This window comes from Nuphar pumila, chromosome 6 (genome assembly GCF_984573655.1).
Source record: "Nuphar pumila chromosome 6, dmNupPumi1.hap1.1, whole genome shotgun sequence".
Taxonomy (NCBI): domain Eukaryota; kingdom Viridiplantae; phylum Streptophyta; class Magnoliopsida; order Nymphaeales; family Nymphaeaceae; genus Nuphar; species Nuphar pumila.
The window spans coordinates 115,617,264-115,636,123 of NC_143254.1; the positions used below are offsets into that span (position 1 = coordinate 115,617,264).

The following is an 18,860-nucleotide window of genomic DNA, read 5'->3' on the forward strand; positions in this document are numbered from 1 at the left end:
AAAAAAGGGGGACGCTTCCCCTCACGCTTCGGAAGCGCGACGTTTCGCGCTTCCGAAGCGCGCTTCAGGGAAGCACGCTTCCCCTTTTGCCTAGGCGCTTCCGGTAACTCTGTTGTAGACATAAAATATCAATCTTTCTCTTACACATAACATCTACTAACTCTACCAACTTACCAGTTAAAGATCCTATGTTCCAAGTGGCTAACCTAATTTTATGGTCTTGGACTAACTATATATATAATTTATTTATAATTATGTAATAGGTAAATACCCATTAGGCGTATTTTGATCATTTTAATCCTTATAATAGGTTGTACCCATTAGGGCCATATTAGTACTTTGACTTTATTCTTTTTTTTGTGTCCTTTTTCTGTTTTTATAGGGACTATTTGGTCAAATATTAAATAGAGTTGTTGGGTTCTTTTTTGACTAGTCAACATAGAGTTGACTAGTAAATAGAGTTGTTGAAACCATGGTTGCCAGTTGAGGAAGCGAGAGCGGGAGCGAGAACCGAGGCACTTTCAAAATTTTAGGAAGCGAGAAGCGTGGGACCACTTAGGAGTGAACCGGAAATCTTCTCGGAAGCGACCTAGGAAGCGAACTGGAAGCGACCTAGGAAGCGAGGGGGAAGCGAAAAAATAAATAAAATACAAAAAAAAATGAAAAAAAGGGGGAAGCGCGGGGGAAGCGTAATGGGAAGCATGTTTCCCATTAAAGGGAAGCACGCTTCCCACCGCGCGATGTTTCACGCTTCTGAAGCGTGCTTCCCCACTTACCTAGGTGCTTCCAGTAACTCTGGTTGAAACAGTCCAACAGTTATATTTATAGATGTTGGAACAGTCCAACAGCTCTATTGATGCCTCCCTCTCTCTTTTATGTGTATAAATAGGGGTTTTTATCCCCTTTCATTTCTTAATGCTACTCTTAAGCATTCATGCTCAATAATATCAACATTTTTATATTTTGTGTTCTTCTCCTTACTTCTTTAATGTCTTGAATGAACTTAGTAATTGTGTTGGGCCTTTGTGCTCTTGTATTGTCCCTTAGTTGGACGTATGTATATGCATGTGCACTTTGTGTTTGTGATCTTGTAAGCCCTTAGAGGTCCTCATTTTGTATTTTCTCATATTTCATTGCATGGTGTCAAAACCAAGAAATCCTTTTTGGTATTTTGTTAATTTTGGGTCTTGGGATTCTTTGGTTCAAGTTCGTGCTTCATGAAGAATTCGTGATCGTTGTGTGGCTTAGATTTAAGGGAAATCTTGACCCGGCATGTATCTTATATTTTTAAGTGTTTTTTGTGTTATCTATTTCATGCATTATGCATAAGAAAATACTCATTTTGTTTATCTTTGAAAAATCATTTGTTATCTTTATTAAAAACAAAAAAATTTAAATGTTTCTTTTTAAAATTATCGTTGGATTTATTTTGAAAAGGTTTATAATACTCGTTTGATCTTGTGAAATTATATATGTGTATGCCCTTATGAGATCTAATTTAAATCTTAGTTTTTTCAAACCTTGCTTTATTTGATATGTACGCATATGATCTAGTATTCTTGAGCATGTATTGTTGGCATTTAGATGCTTTATTTGAACAATTCATGGTTATAAATATCAAATCATGTTCGGATTTATTATTGAATTTTTTTTTATTGAAAAATTGTCACACTGTTTTTATATGGACTATTTGGTCAAATATCAAATAGAGTTGTGGGGTTCTCTTTTTACTAGTCAACATAGAGTTGACTAGTCAATAGAGCTGTTGAAAGAATCCAACAGTTATATTTATAGTTGTTGAAACTGTCCAACAACTATATTTATAGTTGTTGGAACAGTCCAACAACTCTATTGATGTCTCCCTCTCTCTTGTATGTGTATAAATAGAGGCTTTTATCATCTTTCATTTCTTAATGCTTCTCTTAAGCATTCATCCTCAATAATATCAACATTTTTATATTTTGTGTTCTTCCCTTTACTTCTTTAATGTCTTGAATGCACGTAATGCTCGTATTGTGCCTTTGTGCTCTTGTATTGTCCCTTAGTTGGACGTATGTATGTGCATGTGCACTTTGTGTTTATGATCTTGTAAGCCCTTAGAGGCCCTCACTTTGTATTTTCGCATATTTCATTACACCTATTGGGCTCGGGTCGGGTTCAACTTGGACCTGACCCAAAACCCTTTTTTTGTTTTCGTAGTTTCACCCAACAACCCTTTTTCAAAACCCTTGCCCCCTTTCCATCCTCGATTACCCAAGGAGAAGAAGAAGAAGGGGAGAGAGAGAGATAATGAAGGAAAACGAGAAGAAGAAGGGAGAGAGAGATAACGAAGGAAAACAAGAAGAAGGGAGAGAGAGAGAGATACCAAACATGTCCCTCATTCTCCTTCTTCATCTTCTTCTTCTCCTCGTTTTCCTTCTATCTTCTCCTCCTCCTTGTGCTCCTTCTTGTCTAGGGATCACAAAAAGAGAGAGAGAGAGAGAGAGGTCTCTTCTCTCTTTTTATTATAAAAGAAAAGAAAAAATATCCCAATAGCCCTTCCGCTTTTTCAAAAATTTCATTTTAACTTTTTTATATTCAAAATATTAAATTCCCTTTTTTCTTTTTCAAAAAATCCATTTTAAGTTTCTTTTATATTCAAAATATCAAATTCTCTTCTTAAATATATATATATATACAGCTGTGTCCCCGTACCCACATTTTTTTGAATTGCCATGTCGTACCCTCCGTACCCATACCCAGGTGACTTAGCTTGTAAGAGACACCTTTCTGACTACAAAGAATAAATCTTTGTAAAGGAATTTACTCCTGAACATCTTCAAAGCAAGATATTGAGGACTCTTTGGATAAAGTGATACATATTTGAATGGTAAATTTCCATCTTGGAATCCAAAGTTCTTAACAAAATATCTCTTTACATGTAAGTACAGAAAATAAACAATTACATTTTCTTTTAAATTAAGACATCACATCCCTTTAAAGATTTTAAAGATCTCCCACAAGTTTCATATCAGAAAAGCTTTTCCATTTATTCTTTTTGGGTCAATCTAGGAGATAGCCCCTATGGAGTTCAAATAACAGACCACTCAGTTATGATAGTGCAACACTACCCATTCAGCTATCCCCATTTTACCCCAAATTAAGGGGTGTTTTCCACAAATGTCAGGAGCAGCAGCAGCAGTATGCCTAGAATAAAGATGGGTGAATGACTGTAATGCTGGAAGAACCACCCTCTCAAAAAACTAACCTGGCCTTTGTTTATTAGCAAAGAGCAAAGAGCCTAGCTGACAATGTCCAACGGGGTAATGGAGGCTAATTGTAACCACCTTTGTCCAAATCCACCTTTAATAAGTATTATTCCCAATTCTCTCTATAATCATTTCATGCCCTACCACCATGCCAGGAATTATGCACAAAGACAAGTCATCTACAACAAAGGTCGGTCGCCATGTTGACTTGTTGTAATACCCGGAAGAAATAGGTATATTTAATCGAATTGGATCTAGGACCCGATATCCGGATCCGTGAAGGAATCAATAAATGGGTGTTAAACTATGCTTATTATAATAATTTTTAAGTGAGTAAATAATTAAGTATTAAAAAAAAAAGTCTTTGGTCTTAGGGTCGGACCCACAGTTGGACCCGCAAGGATCCAACTGAGGATCCGTTAGTTCAGAAAGACCCGGATCCATGCATATGCTGGATTGGGTATTGCGGGTCGCGGGGTTTGGACCCAGACCCGAGTACGAGTCTTGATGTTAATAAGAACAAGAATCGTGCCTTAAGCACGATTCTTGCGTTCAAGAACTAGAGAGGGAAAAAGGGGGGTTACGCAGAGCGTAACCAACCCCTCGTTTCTCGGAAGGAGGAGGAAAGGGGGAGCTCGGCATAAAAGGGGGGGGAATCCCCTCAGTCAGGCTTTTATTTTCTCCCACTCAATCTCCCTCCCTCTCACGATTGGTGCGCACATTGGAGGAAGGAGCCCTTCAACAGCAGAACTTCGGCCATCCGCACCTGTCAAGGGTCTTGCGAGTGTCTCCCTTCACGGCAGTAGGGGGAAGAGCCATTAGCCTGCATCTCTTCGCGACGGAAGCCTCCAGCCACCGGAAAATCACCGTAAAAAGGTACGGCTATTCTTGGATATGGGTGAGGGATCGAACATGGGTTCGATCTTGTATGAGGGTTTGAGAAAAGAAAGGTAGGGAATAGGATTTTAGGTTATAACTTGTGTTTTTCAAGAAATCAGGGGGAAAGGGGTGTAGGGGTAGCGATCTTCGCTGGGAAACGATGTCGGTCCAACCCTAAACCCTAAGGTTCCCAAGTTAGGCCGACATGGGATCAGTGAAGGGTGAAGACAGCCGGTTACGGAAGCCCAGTTCTTGCTTGGAATACCCCGGATTTGGGGGTTCTCTAGCTGGAAATCGATGAACACCGGCTGGGTGTGTATGGGGTGTTTTGAACTAGAGATTTTGTTGAACTCTTGTACCCTGATTAGTAGTAGATTTCGGTATACATACCATGATATTTCTCTTGTTTGTCTGAAATTGTTTGTTTTTTAATATAACGTGGAAATGGTAGTTTAAAATCAGGAAAACTCGATGATCTCGCGTGTGGATTTAGATCTTGATTCTTGCTATTCACCTGAAAAAGAAAACGTGGTTGTGGGATTGAATCTTGTTATTGCTACATGTATGAAATTTTGTCGTTTCTGAATTTAAATATTGAATTCTTGAAATCAGAGAACCAATGAAAGATTATGGTTGTTGTTCCAATCTGTGTATCATATTGTAGAAAAAGTTAGGTGCAGGGGTTGCACAAATATTGTAGCAGGCATAACGGCAGCCTGACTCGTTGGATACATTCACTGAGTACCGATGGTTGCCATTATCAGCATTATTCATAAATGTTGTTACTGTTACTCCATAATCGGTTGTTAATGGTGTATTTCTTTTGTTGTATAGACCATCAGCTGTAGGGGAACAGACTGTTTGTTTCTTTTCTCTCTTTTTTATGAAGGTGTGTGCAATAACATGATCGGTGGCTGTGTTGGATGATCCATTCTAGCTAGTCCAGCCAGCAGTCTAAGTAGTATGGACTATTTAGACAGTAGGACGAAAGGCCCGGGATTGGCAAGCCCGACCACTCCTCCTAGTAGGTGCTGGGATTTACACAATTGTCGGTGAATGGATGAATGATAACATTGCATTTCATGATACTTAAATGTGAGCATGATTAGAATATTGATGTTCGTGTTAATCATGAATGTTTGTTGAAACATGTGGAATGTTATAGGGAGGCATGTATTGGTTAATGTCCTCATGTGCATATATGGATCAATGTGGGTTTAAAATGTGATACCATGCATGGATTGTTCTCATGAATTTATGAACGATGGATGAATGCATAAGAGGTAGGGAGTGTCATGGAAACACTTGTACATGGATGGTACATGCATATGGGTGTGATAACTCATGCACTTTGTTAAGAAAGTTGGTTTTGTTTCCACATTGACTGCATCACTTACACAACTTAAGATGGAATGGCACACTACTATACTGTTCATATGGTATTCGTGGGCGGGAGTCCCATACGAGTTCTCGCAGGGGTGTATGCGAGCTTTACACTTCACTTTTGCATAGGGTGTTGCAAATTTAAGAACTGAATTTAATAAAAACATAATAAAGAACAGTGTAACTTTTGATCTGAGGTCTTCCATCTGGAGAATGAAGATCTTAGAATTTCAGTCTTGGGGAGGCTGTGAGGATACAAAAACTCTGTTTGCGTGAATTTGGTCCCCAGAACCCGATATGGAGGTTCTTTCTCCTGGCCACGGTTTTAGGGAGAGTCCGTCACTTTACCCGGGAGTGGTGGTGTTGGTCACAGTTGTGAGTTTGTTTGGTACCAAGGAAGTGACACTTGTGGGCGTGAGGTGTCTCTTGTATCCCCGACATTAGATGTGGAGGTCTAATGTTCCGAGGGTGACTCGGTCGAGGGCTATGTATAAAATACAAATTGTGTGCTAAGCTATCCTGGGAACCTACTTGACCTCGGAGATTTTACCCGTTTGGTGTATCCGCGGGTGATGGAAATTAAAAAGAGAAACTTAAAGATGTATGCATTAAATAAGGGCATGCATATGGAAAGAAAAATCAAACTTAAAGGTAAGATAATAAGGAAGTCATACATTTTCCTTCTTTGCACTAGGTCATGCATAATTTGAAATGATCTCTAATTCATGATATGGTAAAGGTATGCAATTCATTTCTTAAAAGCATGTTGAGAGGTTTTGTTATTGCTATGTGTTACTGTCTTACTGTTCTTTAGCTGTGAGTATACACAATCTGTCACATATATGCATGGTCAGATGTTGCACGTTTGTTGTATCTGCACTCACTCAAATCAACATATGAAATCTTATTCATGTTCTTTGTCTCACCTAATTTCCTTGAGATAGCAGTGCTCAGAATTTTGTTTTGACCCTTCTACTTCGTTGGTTTTACAGGAAATGGTGAGCAGTGAGGGATGGGCTGTTCACTGAGGATGGACGGTCACATTTTGGGTTAGACAGTTTCGGCAGTGGCAGAGTAGTGGTGTTTTTGTTTTCCTTGGCCCAATTGTTATCTTCAGTTTTTGTACTCTTTAGTTGTATAAAGCATGATAATAACAATTTACTTCGGTTTATAAATAAAAGGTTGGTGTTACTACTCATGGATGGTGATTGTCAGTATATTTGTGGTGATGGGCTATCCAATGGAAAGTGGAACTGTGAGGACCCCAGATCCTTGAGAAGGTTTCTGCATATGAAAAAAAAAATTGCATTTTAAAAGGAGTTGGGGTCGTTACACTTGTTCGCCTACTAGTTCACAGCATCTTAAAAAGACAGATTAACTGCTTCCAATGAATTGTCACATTATTTTAGTATACACCATGATGATATAGATGAGCATTTAAATGCATAACCCAGGGCTAACATCATTAAAAGCAGGTTCCATAATTTTGAGAACCAATAAAAGGTTAGTAATGAGACAACTTGAACTGCAGCATGAAGAATTGGGAATTTGTGCATAAAATTTCATGGATGGAAACAAACCTGCAGCAGTTTTCCGCCAGCAGCAAAAGATCGTAATCCAATTGTATCCTGCATATAAAGCACAAAGAATATCAGCCACATTTTCAAAAAAAAAAGGAATAAAGAAACAAGCAGGGAAGGAAAAGGACGGGACTTGTACAGCATTTGCCAGAAAGCAAAACATGACAAACAAAGCAGCCAGAGCAAAGACTAAAATTAATACCTTCCCCCTCAACACCACTAAAAACTGGGCAGCAGGGTCCCTTTTTGTCACATTGGACATGGTATCCAGAAACCACCCACCACCTGGTACTCTCTGCCGAGATAAATGAAGCCTATGTCGATCTCTTGCATGCAATGCAATAACATAATCATCCTTCAGCAGCTCAGTAGATTGCCTAACATCCATGGGAATAACTGTATGCTTGTCAGGAGTTGCAGCCATGGTTGATTCATCAAGAGAAGCAAAACGGGAACTAGAACTGAGAACTTGCTCCCTCCCACTTATGGTGGTATCATCCTCCCTCTGTGATGTACAATTATAATCTCTCTCTATCGCAGAAGGCTCACCCTGCTTTTGCTGGGATTTCCGTCGAGCAGGCCTTTTCTTACCTTTCTTACCTGATCTTCCATGTGTTCCATCAGATCTGGTAATGGCAACCTGAGACGAGGCAGAATCTAGACATTCAACATGAGAATCCTCCATTGTATATTCCGGACTCTGAATATTTTCTGGATTTGCTTTGCTTTCTTGAGTAGTTTGCTCACTGCCACAATTCAATACAGCAGTTTCTTTCGATAGATTCTCAGAGTGATCTGCAACCACAAATTCTGCCTCTTCATCCTCATCAGACACAGCATCCGTTGGAACAACTCCATCAAGAAAGAATGATTGCAATATTGATATAGCTTTTTCCCTTATTTCTATCCATGCTTCTTCACTATAATCTGCACTTCGGGGGAGTATCAACACATTTGGCACCTCCCTTACCTGGGTGAAGACAGAAAGTAAGACAAACCTCCAAAATACTGGAAAGAAAGTGTTCTTCGGAAAGAAGAGCAGATCAGTAAACATAACACATAAAAATACAGAAAAAGCACATGGTCATTATAAGTATCCCAATATATTAATGTCCAGAAATGCTGATTATATCATTATACAACCCAAACAGCAGGTTACCTTGCCATCCAACCACTCAATCAATGAATGGTTATAAAAAGTTCCATTTCTATTAAAAGATTAACTTCCAAATGTAAGGGCTCATGGTTAGTCTCAAGGTTTTTTGTGTGGGGTTGAAGAATGACACCACATGGACACTCCATCATCACTTTATTGCCTGTCCCTTCATCCACTAGTCTATTCCTCTTCCTCTGCCACTCAATATGACCCTGTTATCCTCATGCTTAAAGCATGTGTTTCATCATTTGAAAGCTGTAGTTTCTCTTATTTAACATGGTGGCTTGAGAGCAGGCTTAGGCATTCCTAAACGCTTTCAGTGTCCAATCACTATCAACAGCCTGGCGATAGTCCACCAGCAACTTCTGTGGTGTGGTATCTAATCACAAAGTACAACAGTAATTTAAAATAGCATTCTACTCTTCTGATTTACAGCAATTACAGAATGAATTACTGCCACAAAAACTGACGATGTGTTCAAGTTCACTAGACCGAGTGATTTAAGGAGGTCATAACCAGCTTCTTCAATTCTACAGTCCATCGTTATTAGACTCAAATTCAAGCTGTGATATAATGAAGTGAAAAATCCCTGCTGGCAAACTGGAAAAAGTATATATTGTTCTAGATCGGAGGCCGAAGCAGAGTAAGTGTAGTCTTGCTCACAGCAATGTCACCTATATCACTGATATTTTGAAAATATCGGCGATATCAAGTCAGCCGATATTGTCAGCAATTTGTTGCGATATTTTCAAAATATTGCAATATTTTAGGGAAAAACTGATTTTTTAATATTTTAAGCATACAAATTCTATTTTTTGTTTCTTTTATATTTTAAAACCGTATAAAACTTATTTCTTTATATTTTTGCAAGAAAAATCATGCAATACTATTATTCTCTTATCTTTTTTCTTATTATTTATATTTTTTCCAATATTTTTAAACTCCCAAGATTTTCCAACTTTTGAAAATCTCTCCAAGAAATACCCTCACCGAGAAAATACCTTGAACGATATAGGTGACTATGGTTCAGAGTTATTTGTGATAAAGAAGTTTTGAGGTATCCTGATGCAGGGCAGAATGGACCCAGGCCCATACCACATGACCCATGACCCGGACCCAGATCCAAATGAGGCTTTTAAAAGCCTCATCTAGGGTTGCGTGTAGGGGAGAGGAATTGGAAGAATTATCGCAGATTTTTCCTTTTTTCATCAATCTTTCTTTTGCTCAGCATTGTTCCTTTTTTTTGTTTCCGGTCGTTCTTTCATTGGCTTAGTATTGTTTAAAGTTTGTCATTTATCATTCCATTAATATTCAGTATATGATTATATGGTTCATTATCATTTGATTACAAATAAAATCAAGCCTCACATTCGTAGTGGGCATTGCTGCTTCCTTTATTGTTTTGTGCACGACTGTGTGGGTCATGCCTTTCACAGCAGCTATCAAAACTCGTGAAGATTGCATCAAAGAGTCGCGCCTTCATCGCCATCAGCAAGGATCGTCAAGGAACGAGGAAGCCGACACCCCCACTGCATCAGAGTAGTTTAGGACTAAACCCGATCCACATCCCATCGGGCGAATCAACCCAACAATATACCAACCAGACCCTAGACCCAAACCAGAACCAACCCCTCAACCCAACTCTGATCTAGAATCCAATACCGTATCCGACCCAACTCCAGTATCCTAACCCAAACCCATATTATGTCATTCCTACCCACCTAGAACCCGAGACTCATCCCTCTTACTTGGGACCTCCTGTCATACCGGTGTCACAACGCCGACCACAGATGGCTCCCGCCCACGAGCCAGCCAGACCGAGGCATATTCAGTAGGGACCGGCGCGACCAGAGCACCGACAACAGGTCGTCGACATTCGACAACCCCAGCAGCCAGGCGAACAGGACCGCAGAGATGAAGCAGTGTGGGATGATGACACCTTCTGGGACGAGCATCCTGCAGGAATGGTGGAGGCCCGACAGTAGAGAGCACCAGAGCGCCCCTCCACATATGGGGTGAAGTTGGAGCTTCCAGAGTTCGCAGGCCGGTTCGACGCGGAGCAGTTCTTCGACTGGTCTTATGCCGTGCAGTTTTTCTTTGACTATGCCACCGTAGTTTAGCACCGTCGTGTCTCTCTAGCGTCTACTCGGTTGAGAGGACTAGCACAGACATGGTGGGTGGAGCGGCAGGGATTAGAGCGTGTACAGACTTGGGAAGAGATGCAGCGGTTGATGCAGTCTAAGTTCGTGCCATCAGATCATGCCGAGAGAGCATACAAGGAGTACCTGACCCTGCGTCAAGGCACCAATATTGTGGCAGATTACACTATCGAGTTTCATCGTCTTTCCCTACGAGTGCAGATCGAAGAGACCGCCCGCCAGCAGGTCACGAGGTATATTTCTGATCTCCGTCCTGCCATTTCTGACGACTTCAGTTGTATCACATTCGAGTCCTTGGATCAGGCCAGTAGTTATGCCATGAATGTGTAGGGGAAACTGAAAAGGAAGCAAGAACATAAAATATCCTGTAGTGATCAGTCCAGTCAACCCAAGTCGAGTTTCCCAATCAGGGGAGCGAGCTCCCCTAGGAAAGAAGACTCAAAGTCCACCCCAGAAGTCGACCCGAGCAAACCCGATCAGTCTGGACCAGCGTACCACACCAGATCCAAGGGTAAACTCAGTGAGACCACCATTCGTTATTTTAGATGTCAAGAGTTAGGTCATATTGCGTCCAAGTGTCCCACCATGAGTAAGAACACCCATCTAGCAGAGGGCATTGTTGAGTCTGTGTCTGATAGTGAGAGCGAGGGTGAGTCGTTTGTTGAGAGGAATGGCGAGGTGAAAGTCGTAGAGTTCGATGGTAGCATCGAAAATTTGTTAACCGTCTGTCATGTGTTGACCATATCCTGAGAGTCGGCCCCCACAAAATGGTTGCGAAATAATATTTTTAGAACCCGATGCAACTGTGAGGGGTGTGCGTGTGATGTTACCATTGATACCGGAGCGTGCGAGAATATGGTGTCCGAGAGTGTCGTGTCCACCTTGAACCTAAAAACGGAAAAATTGTTTCAACCTTATAAAATGGCATGATTCAAGAAAGGCAACAAGGTGCCCATCACCCTGTGTTGTCTAGTTCGGTTCTCTATGGGGGAGCATTACCACGATGAAGTGTGGTGTGACATGGCGCCCATGAGTACATGTCACATCCTATTGGGACGTCTCTGGCAGTTTGACCGTAAGACCATCCATGATGGCCGTAAGAATATATACACATTTGTCTTTAAGGGTCATAGGATAGTTCTTCCCACCAAAGAGACCGGGTTGCCCCGACTAGCGGGCCTATCTGACCGATCTTCCCTCCTGGGGCTGCCCGAAACTTGGCACCTTTCTCCTACATTTAATGTGTCTGATCTATATGCTTATTGTGGAAACAACAAGTTGTCAGAGCCGACTTCTTTCCCACCAGAGGATAATGATGCAGGGCAGGATGGACCCAGGCCCATACCACATGACTCGTGACCTGGATCCAGATCCAGATGAGGCTTTTAAAAGCCTCATCTAGGGTTGCGTGTAGGGGAGAAGAATTGGAAGAATAACCGCAGTTTTTTCCTTTTTTCATCAGTCTTTCTTTTGCTCAGCATTGTTCCTTTTTTTTGTTTCCCGTCGTTATTTCATTGGCTTAGTACTGTTCAAAGTTTGTCATTTATCATTCCATTAATATTCAGCATATGGTTCATTATCATTTGATTACAAATACAATCAAGCCTCACATTCGTAGTGGGCATTGCTGCTTCCTTTATTGTTCTGTGCACGACTGTGTGGGTCATGCCTTTCACAGCAGCCATCAAAACTCGTGAAGGTTGCATCAAAGAGTCGTACCTTCATCGCCATCAGCAAGGATCGTCAAGGAATGAGGAAGCCGACACCCCCACTGCATCATATCCATCTTGTGTTGGAGAACACTGCTACATGATATCTTAGTTACCTAAATACCATTGTGAAGAATGGGGAAGTAGCAACTATGATAAATTACAAGACAGCTATGATACTCCATGCACACTGAACCGAGCCGGCTCGAACTCGCCTGCTTTGTAAATGAGCCAAGCTTGAACCGGTGTATGAAGCTCAGACGAGCTATCGAGCCGAGCTCAAGCTCGATAAGGCTTAGCTCATTGAGAATCGAATATATACAATACGTTTGCAAATAAATTCATAAGTTCGTTGTAACAGTAATGGGTAGGGCAGTAGACTTTTCTTCAGAACGTGTTGGGTTTGAATCTTGTTTTCTGCTTTTTTTCGCTGATCTAGAGAATGTTTAGTATGTATGCATTTTTTTCAGTTACAATAGTCAAAAGACGTGCTCTAGCTTAACGGTGGATCACTTGGTTAACGTTAAAGAGGTCGGGGGATCGAATCCCACCTCTGCTTTTTCACAATTATTTTACGAAATACCATTGAATATTTTACTAAATACCATTGAAGCTCGGCTCGAGCTCGAAACCGAGCCGAGCCGAGTCCGGACAATGCCTTACAAGCTCGGCTCCAAGCTCGAGCCGAGCAGAGCTTGGACAAACATATTTTGAACCGAGCCGAGTTTGAACAGCCCACGCTCGGCTCGAACTCAGCTCGTGTGCATCCCTACTCCCAGTGTATGCAAATGGCTCAATGTTTGTGTTGCAAGTTAAACAGGTGACTAAATGCATGGATGCAACCAGTGCATCACAGACTTGATGTTCTTATCCAAGCATATAGAACACTATAAAGGAAGCAAAAGAGGAACCTAGGGAGCTGTCAAACTAGATGATAGGCCATCTCAAAGGTATATCTCTTCCTGCGATTGATCCTTTTGGATAATAGATAAATAAGCAAATTGAAAATAATTTGAGTAAGACTTAATGTCAGAATACAGCTTTTCCTTGAATAAGCACGTCTTTTTTTCTATAGGAAATTAAGAGAAAACATTATGAATAAGCATGTCTGATGACAAGATAACCAATTGGAGTTCAAACTCTTATGAAACTACCAAGAAAGCAATGCATACCCTAAAGCTAATACTCATACCCATGCTTCCATCCATTGTGGCCCCTCAGCACCATCTAATGCACAGCCAGCAATTGTTCCATCAATTAAAAGTTGCTTCAGCGCACAATCATCAATTAATTGACTGCTTCCTGTATTAACAATGTACGCCCCTGAAAGGAAAAAGGCTTATCAACAAATCTAAACTGCAGAAACAACCATTATATTTAAAAATGAATCACTAAACAAACGAAGGAGCATGCACATATAAACACAAAGAACAACCAAAAAAGAGGAAAGGAAATTTAGCCCCAAAATACCAGGTTTCACATGCTGCAAGCATTCTGCATTGATGATCTGGACAGTTTCATTAGACAGTGCACAGTGAAGGGAGATAAGGTCACTTGCCGCCAATAAATCATTAAGTGTATCCATTCTTCGAGCAGCAGAAGGAAAGCATAAAGAAGGGCGGAATGATTTCCCTTTGTCCTAGACAATAGCCAGCATGCAGGAAAAATAGGGTTAATACATTCAAACCAGTTATTCTTCAAAATGAAACAAACTGCTAAACGATATTCCAATATAAATACGATTTTGAATGGAATAGCATCACATGAACTCTTTTGCATGTATTGGTTGAGACCACTTACAATTTGCTCTCTTTATAATATGATGAAGAATAGACTAATAAAGGGAACATATGCAGGGGCATCACAAAAATGAAATGCTATCCAAACCAATGACCATTGAAGAGCTAAAACAATTAGTGAAATTGATCAATTTTTTTCATGGTTCTCAAAGCAAACAATCATCTCCCACAAAAGTATACATTAGCAATTAGCATCATACTTTTCCATCCACTTGGATTTTTTGCAAGTGGATAATGAGTATATAAAAATTAGTGCAAGATAAATAAAAAAGCATGAGAAAACAGTCTATAAGCTGATACCCACATATTCCCTTTATTTCTCTTGATGATAAAAAAACACACCACCAGCTACAATTATTATTACCAAAAAATTATATCCTCAAACTTAACACATGCAGCAATATTATTATCATGTCAGCATGCATCATTGTTATTGACATGAAACTGGTATCAGTATTTGTTAAAATATATATATATATATATATATATATATTAATGTTTCTTGGATTGGATCCAGCCATAGGCCCAGATGTGTCCTGTTTCCTTAACTTCTCTTGTTTCTGTCATTTTTCTGTCCAACTATTCATCCAAATGTAAATTACACCCAACATAAATTAAGCCTCATATTTAAGCAAATTTTTTAGAATTCACTATCTACTTGATGGTTAATCAATCCAAGGGAACTCTTATTTGGATGATGCCCCTTATACAAAGGATACACGAGAATTCCATTGCCTGAAGGATAGATTTGAAGTTTGGTATTGCTTCAAGATGAAAGATAACACCAGGTTATATTACAAAATGTCATCATCTATAATGCCAGGTTTGAATCAAATGAAGCTGCATGAGGATCTTGTTGAGAATCTGACATTGGATTTGGATCTGGATCCAGATCCAAAATAGAATAATGGGTCAGACATTCCATTGTGTTCTTGTATTTGTTGTTATTGTAATATGTTTGTGTTATGAGGGCATACTTGTCCATTTACATTTCATATATAAGGGATTAATAGAGGTCATGCCCAATTATTCCAAATCAGTTGGGATGTTCTGCAGCAGCCACATCTCTCTCTTTTGTTTCTCTCTGCTCTTCTTGTTGTTTGAACCAGGCACAGTTTTCAAAGGCAACTCTGACATGGTATCAAAGCGGGTTTCAAGGTCAACAAGTGACACCATATGTTTGGATCGACTCTCTTTACTTAGTAGCAGCATGTTTTAGGACGATATCAACTGACATTTTATCCCCTCTAAAAAAAGGCGCAAAAAAAATCTTTGTATTTGCTTTTATTTGTCATGGCGGCACATTCTTCATCTTTGACGTCCTCTTCCACTATTTCTACTTCTGTCAGTTCTGCTAGTTTTGTGGGACCCACATATACCCTTAATTCATCCTTTTTGGCTCAGCTGGTCACTGACAAATTTTGTCACCTGGAAAAAACAAATCATTTTGGTGGCCTATATTACCTTTATGCTTTCACGTGAGGTACTTCTCTCGGCTCGAGAGCTTTGGGAGATTTTGCATCATAGGTTTTAGCAGATTTCCACGCCCAAACTCTATCACCTTAAAGCTAAGTTTGGGAACTTGAAAAGACGTTCTGACAATGTTCTTTCTTGCACATATATATATATATATATATTCAATTATTCATAACATATTCAGTATAATCAACAAAATATGTTTTCAGCACTTCATAGAAAAATTGATTGTAACACACATGCACACATATATATTATATTTATAGCATAATTAAAATACATATATTTATAACTATATATATATTTATTTATTTATATATATAAAAAATTATACATTCAGCCTTCACAAAAAAAATCACAGGAGCATAGTAAGAGATACATATATAAATAACATATCACATAATCAGTAATCCTAAACATCTTTCAGGCTTTTATAGAAAAATTCACAGAAACTCACATATATACAAATAAAAATCACACACTTGCACACACATATATATATATACATTATATATCACTTTCAGCCTTTAGCAAAAAAAATCATCAGAAACAAAGTAAACACACACATATATATAAATAACATAATCAATTAAAATTAATTGTTCATGGTTTCAAATTTTCAATGTTTCACAGAAAAATCCCATAAACAAAGCAACACAAACACATATATATCATTAAGTAAGAATGTTTTCATCATTTCAAAAAATCACAAAAACAGAGACACATATAATTATATATACAAAAAAATAACAGAATAATGTAATAATAATAAAAAAATATCTAAATTGCCCCTCACGTCCAGGCAAAGGCAGCTGAGTCGCTGACTAGTCTGCAAAATTAGTAGCTTTTAAGGTACCCACATAGGAATTGCAAAACCTAGGCATTTTACTTACGCCTAGGCCGACTAGACTGACTAGTCAGTGCCTAGTTGGTGCTTTTGACTACATAGTAAACAGCATATTTTGCCCTTGTCTTTGTAGTGTTTGGTGTTTTTGTGTAGATTTGATATTGTAGTTGGAGGTGAAAAGAAGTCGTTAGTCATATCTGGGTTGGGCTTGGATCTGAGATCCAAACCCAACTCAAATTCATTATGTCACATGTTCATTAATGGCTCACTTGTATTTTAGTCTATTGTGTAGAGGGTATTTTAGTACCCTAATATTTGTACTACAAATACTTAAAGAAAAGCAGCACATGTGATCCCCATTTTGAGGGTTTTTCAGCAGCATACGTTCTCCCCTCCATTCTCTCTCTATTCTTGTGGCTGAACCTCAGAACCTTCAATCTCTAACATGGTATCAGAGCTGCAGATCCAACATTGAAGTTTGTGATCCCCTTGGTTCATCAAAATCTAATTTCTCGTCCTCTTCTAAGGTATCTTTCTATCCCATCTCAAATCCCCTTCCTGCTTTCCTTTTTCTTCTTACCGATTTTATCAACTCCTTTTTCATTTCTTAGTTTTTAAATTCAATCTTGGATTGGTTAGACATACCTTCTTTTCTTTCCTTCGATTATCTGTTTTCCTCTTCACTGTCTTTCTAATCTGAACGTGATCCTTCACAAACAAGATTCTGGATAACCGCATAAGATCAGTTTTGATCTAGGCGTGATTTCCAAATTGAAAGGATCGCGTCAAAGTTTTCTTTTTCTGATTTCCAAAATAGATGCAAAGCCAAACTTTGATCTGGACATAATCTCCTCTTCCTTTTAATTAATTGTAATTCCTTTTTTTTTGTTGATCAATCTCTTGAATCCCTTTTGTCTTCCTCTTAACTCAAAAACAAAAATAAAAACACATCATTTTCAAAGTGATGTGCTCAATACTGATTGAGTCCTATTTGAAACAGATTTTACAGCAAAATCTGTTTTACTGCCTTTGGTCTGCAAATCGTCTGGATTAAAAAAAAAGGTGAAGCAGAATTTATTTGGAATCTAACTTCTGTTCTGAATTTCTTTTGAGTCAAACTTTTACTTGCCACCTTGTTCTAAAATTATCTTTCTCCTTCGTTTCTCATTCCTTTTCTGAATTTCCTTTGAACCTAATAGTCATTATTTTCGTTTTCGGTATTCTTCATCTCTTGAGTATGGATTCATTTCCTTCTCAATCTGATCTTTCTTCAAGCTTCCTCAGTCAACTTGTGTCTGAGAAACTGAACAATTCCAATTTCCTAACCTGGAAGAGACAAATTATTCCGTTCATAAGAAGTCAGGATCTTTCCGGACATCTGGATGACTCTGTCCCGGTTCCTCCAGAGTTCATACCACTAGAAGACAAGAATGGTAAGGGAGACTCTTCGGTTATATATATATATATATATATATATATATATATATATATATATATATATATATATATATATATATATCAGAAATCCAGAATATGTATCCAGGATGAAGCGAGATCAGGCGTTGATGGCTTATATCACTTCTACTCTGTCGCAAGAAGTGCTTGTGGCAATTCCATATGACTGCTCTACTATGCAGTTATGGCACCGACTGGTTCAGACATATTCTCAAGTTTCTCGGGTCAGAGTACTGTTTTTAAAGGAGTTTCAAATGTTGAAAAAGGATTCTATGCTATGTCACATGGGTGCGGGTGCGGGTGCGGGTGCGGGTGCGGGTGCGACACGGGTGCGGCACAATTTTAAAATTTTTGGACACGGGGACTCGGCAAAAAAAAAAAAATATATATATATATATATATATATATATATATATATATATAATTTTATTTTATTTTTAAAATGCCACAGCTGACAGCATAGTCTGTGTGTCTGTGCACAGGCACAGCACTGTGCACAGGCACAGGCACAGGCATAGACTGTGCACTGTGCACAGGCACAGACTGTGCACTGTGCACTGTGCACAGGCACAGACTGTGCACTGTGCACAGGCTGTGACTGTGCACACTGCACAGCACTGTGCACAGGCATAGACTGTGCACTGTGCACAGGCACAGACTGTGCACAGGCTGTGACTGTGCACACTGCACAGACTGTGCACAGTCACAGTCTGCACTGTGCCTTTTTTTATATATATTTTTAAGCAAAAAAAAATAAAAAAATGGTTTTTTAGGGACATTTTTGGACTCGGTCAAAGTTGACCGAGTCCAAAATGTGGACGGACTCGGCCTGGACTCGTTGACCGAGTCCGACTCGGCGTTGACCGAGTCCGGGCCGAGTCCGAAGCCGCACCCGAGTCCGCACCCGTGTCGGGGCGTGTCGACTCGGGTGCGGCACCTCCTTAGCCGAGTCCGTGTGACATAGATTCTATGACTATCATGGAATACTTGAATAAAATGAAGACTATTACAGATCAGTTAGCAAGCGTGGGGTGTGCAGACAGTGATAAGGATATGGTGCAGCAAACTTTGAGCGGGCTGGGACTCGATTACCATATGATAGTTACTTCCTTGTTATGTTTACCAGATTTACCTACATTTGAAGATCTTCGTGCCAAACTTATTCAGTA

At 39.5% G+C, this 18,860-nt stretch overlaps 1 protein-coding gene across 1 annotated transcript in view; it reads right to left on the reverse strand.

Annotated features, from left to right (window-relative positions):
- LOC149835818 (C-terminal binding protein AN-like) overlaps positions 1-18,860 on the reverse strand; it is an 84,068-nt gene that overhangs the window by 33,153 nt on the left and 32,055 nt on the right. The window contains exons 6-9 of the mRNA XM_090009658.1: positions 13,585-13,753; positions 13,307-13,437; positions 7,293-8,060; positions 7,091-7,138 (exon numbers count right to left, since the gene is read on the reverse strand). Coding sequence (XP_089865784.1) covers positions 7,091-7,138; positions 7,293-8,060; positions 13,307-13,437; positions 13,585-13,753 — 1,116 coding nt within the window. The remainder of the gene's footprint in view (positions 1-7,090; positions 7,139-7,292; positions 8,061-13,306; positions 13,438-13,584; positions 13,754-18,860) is intronic.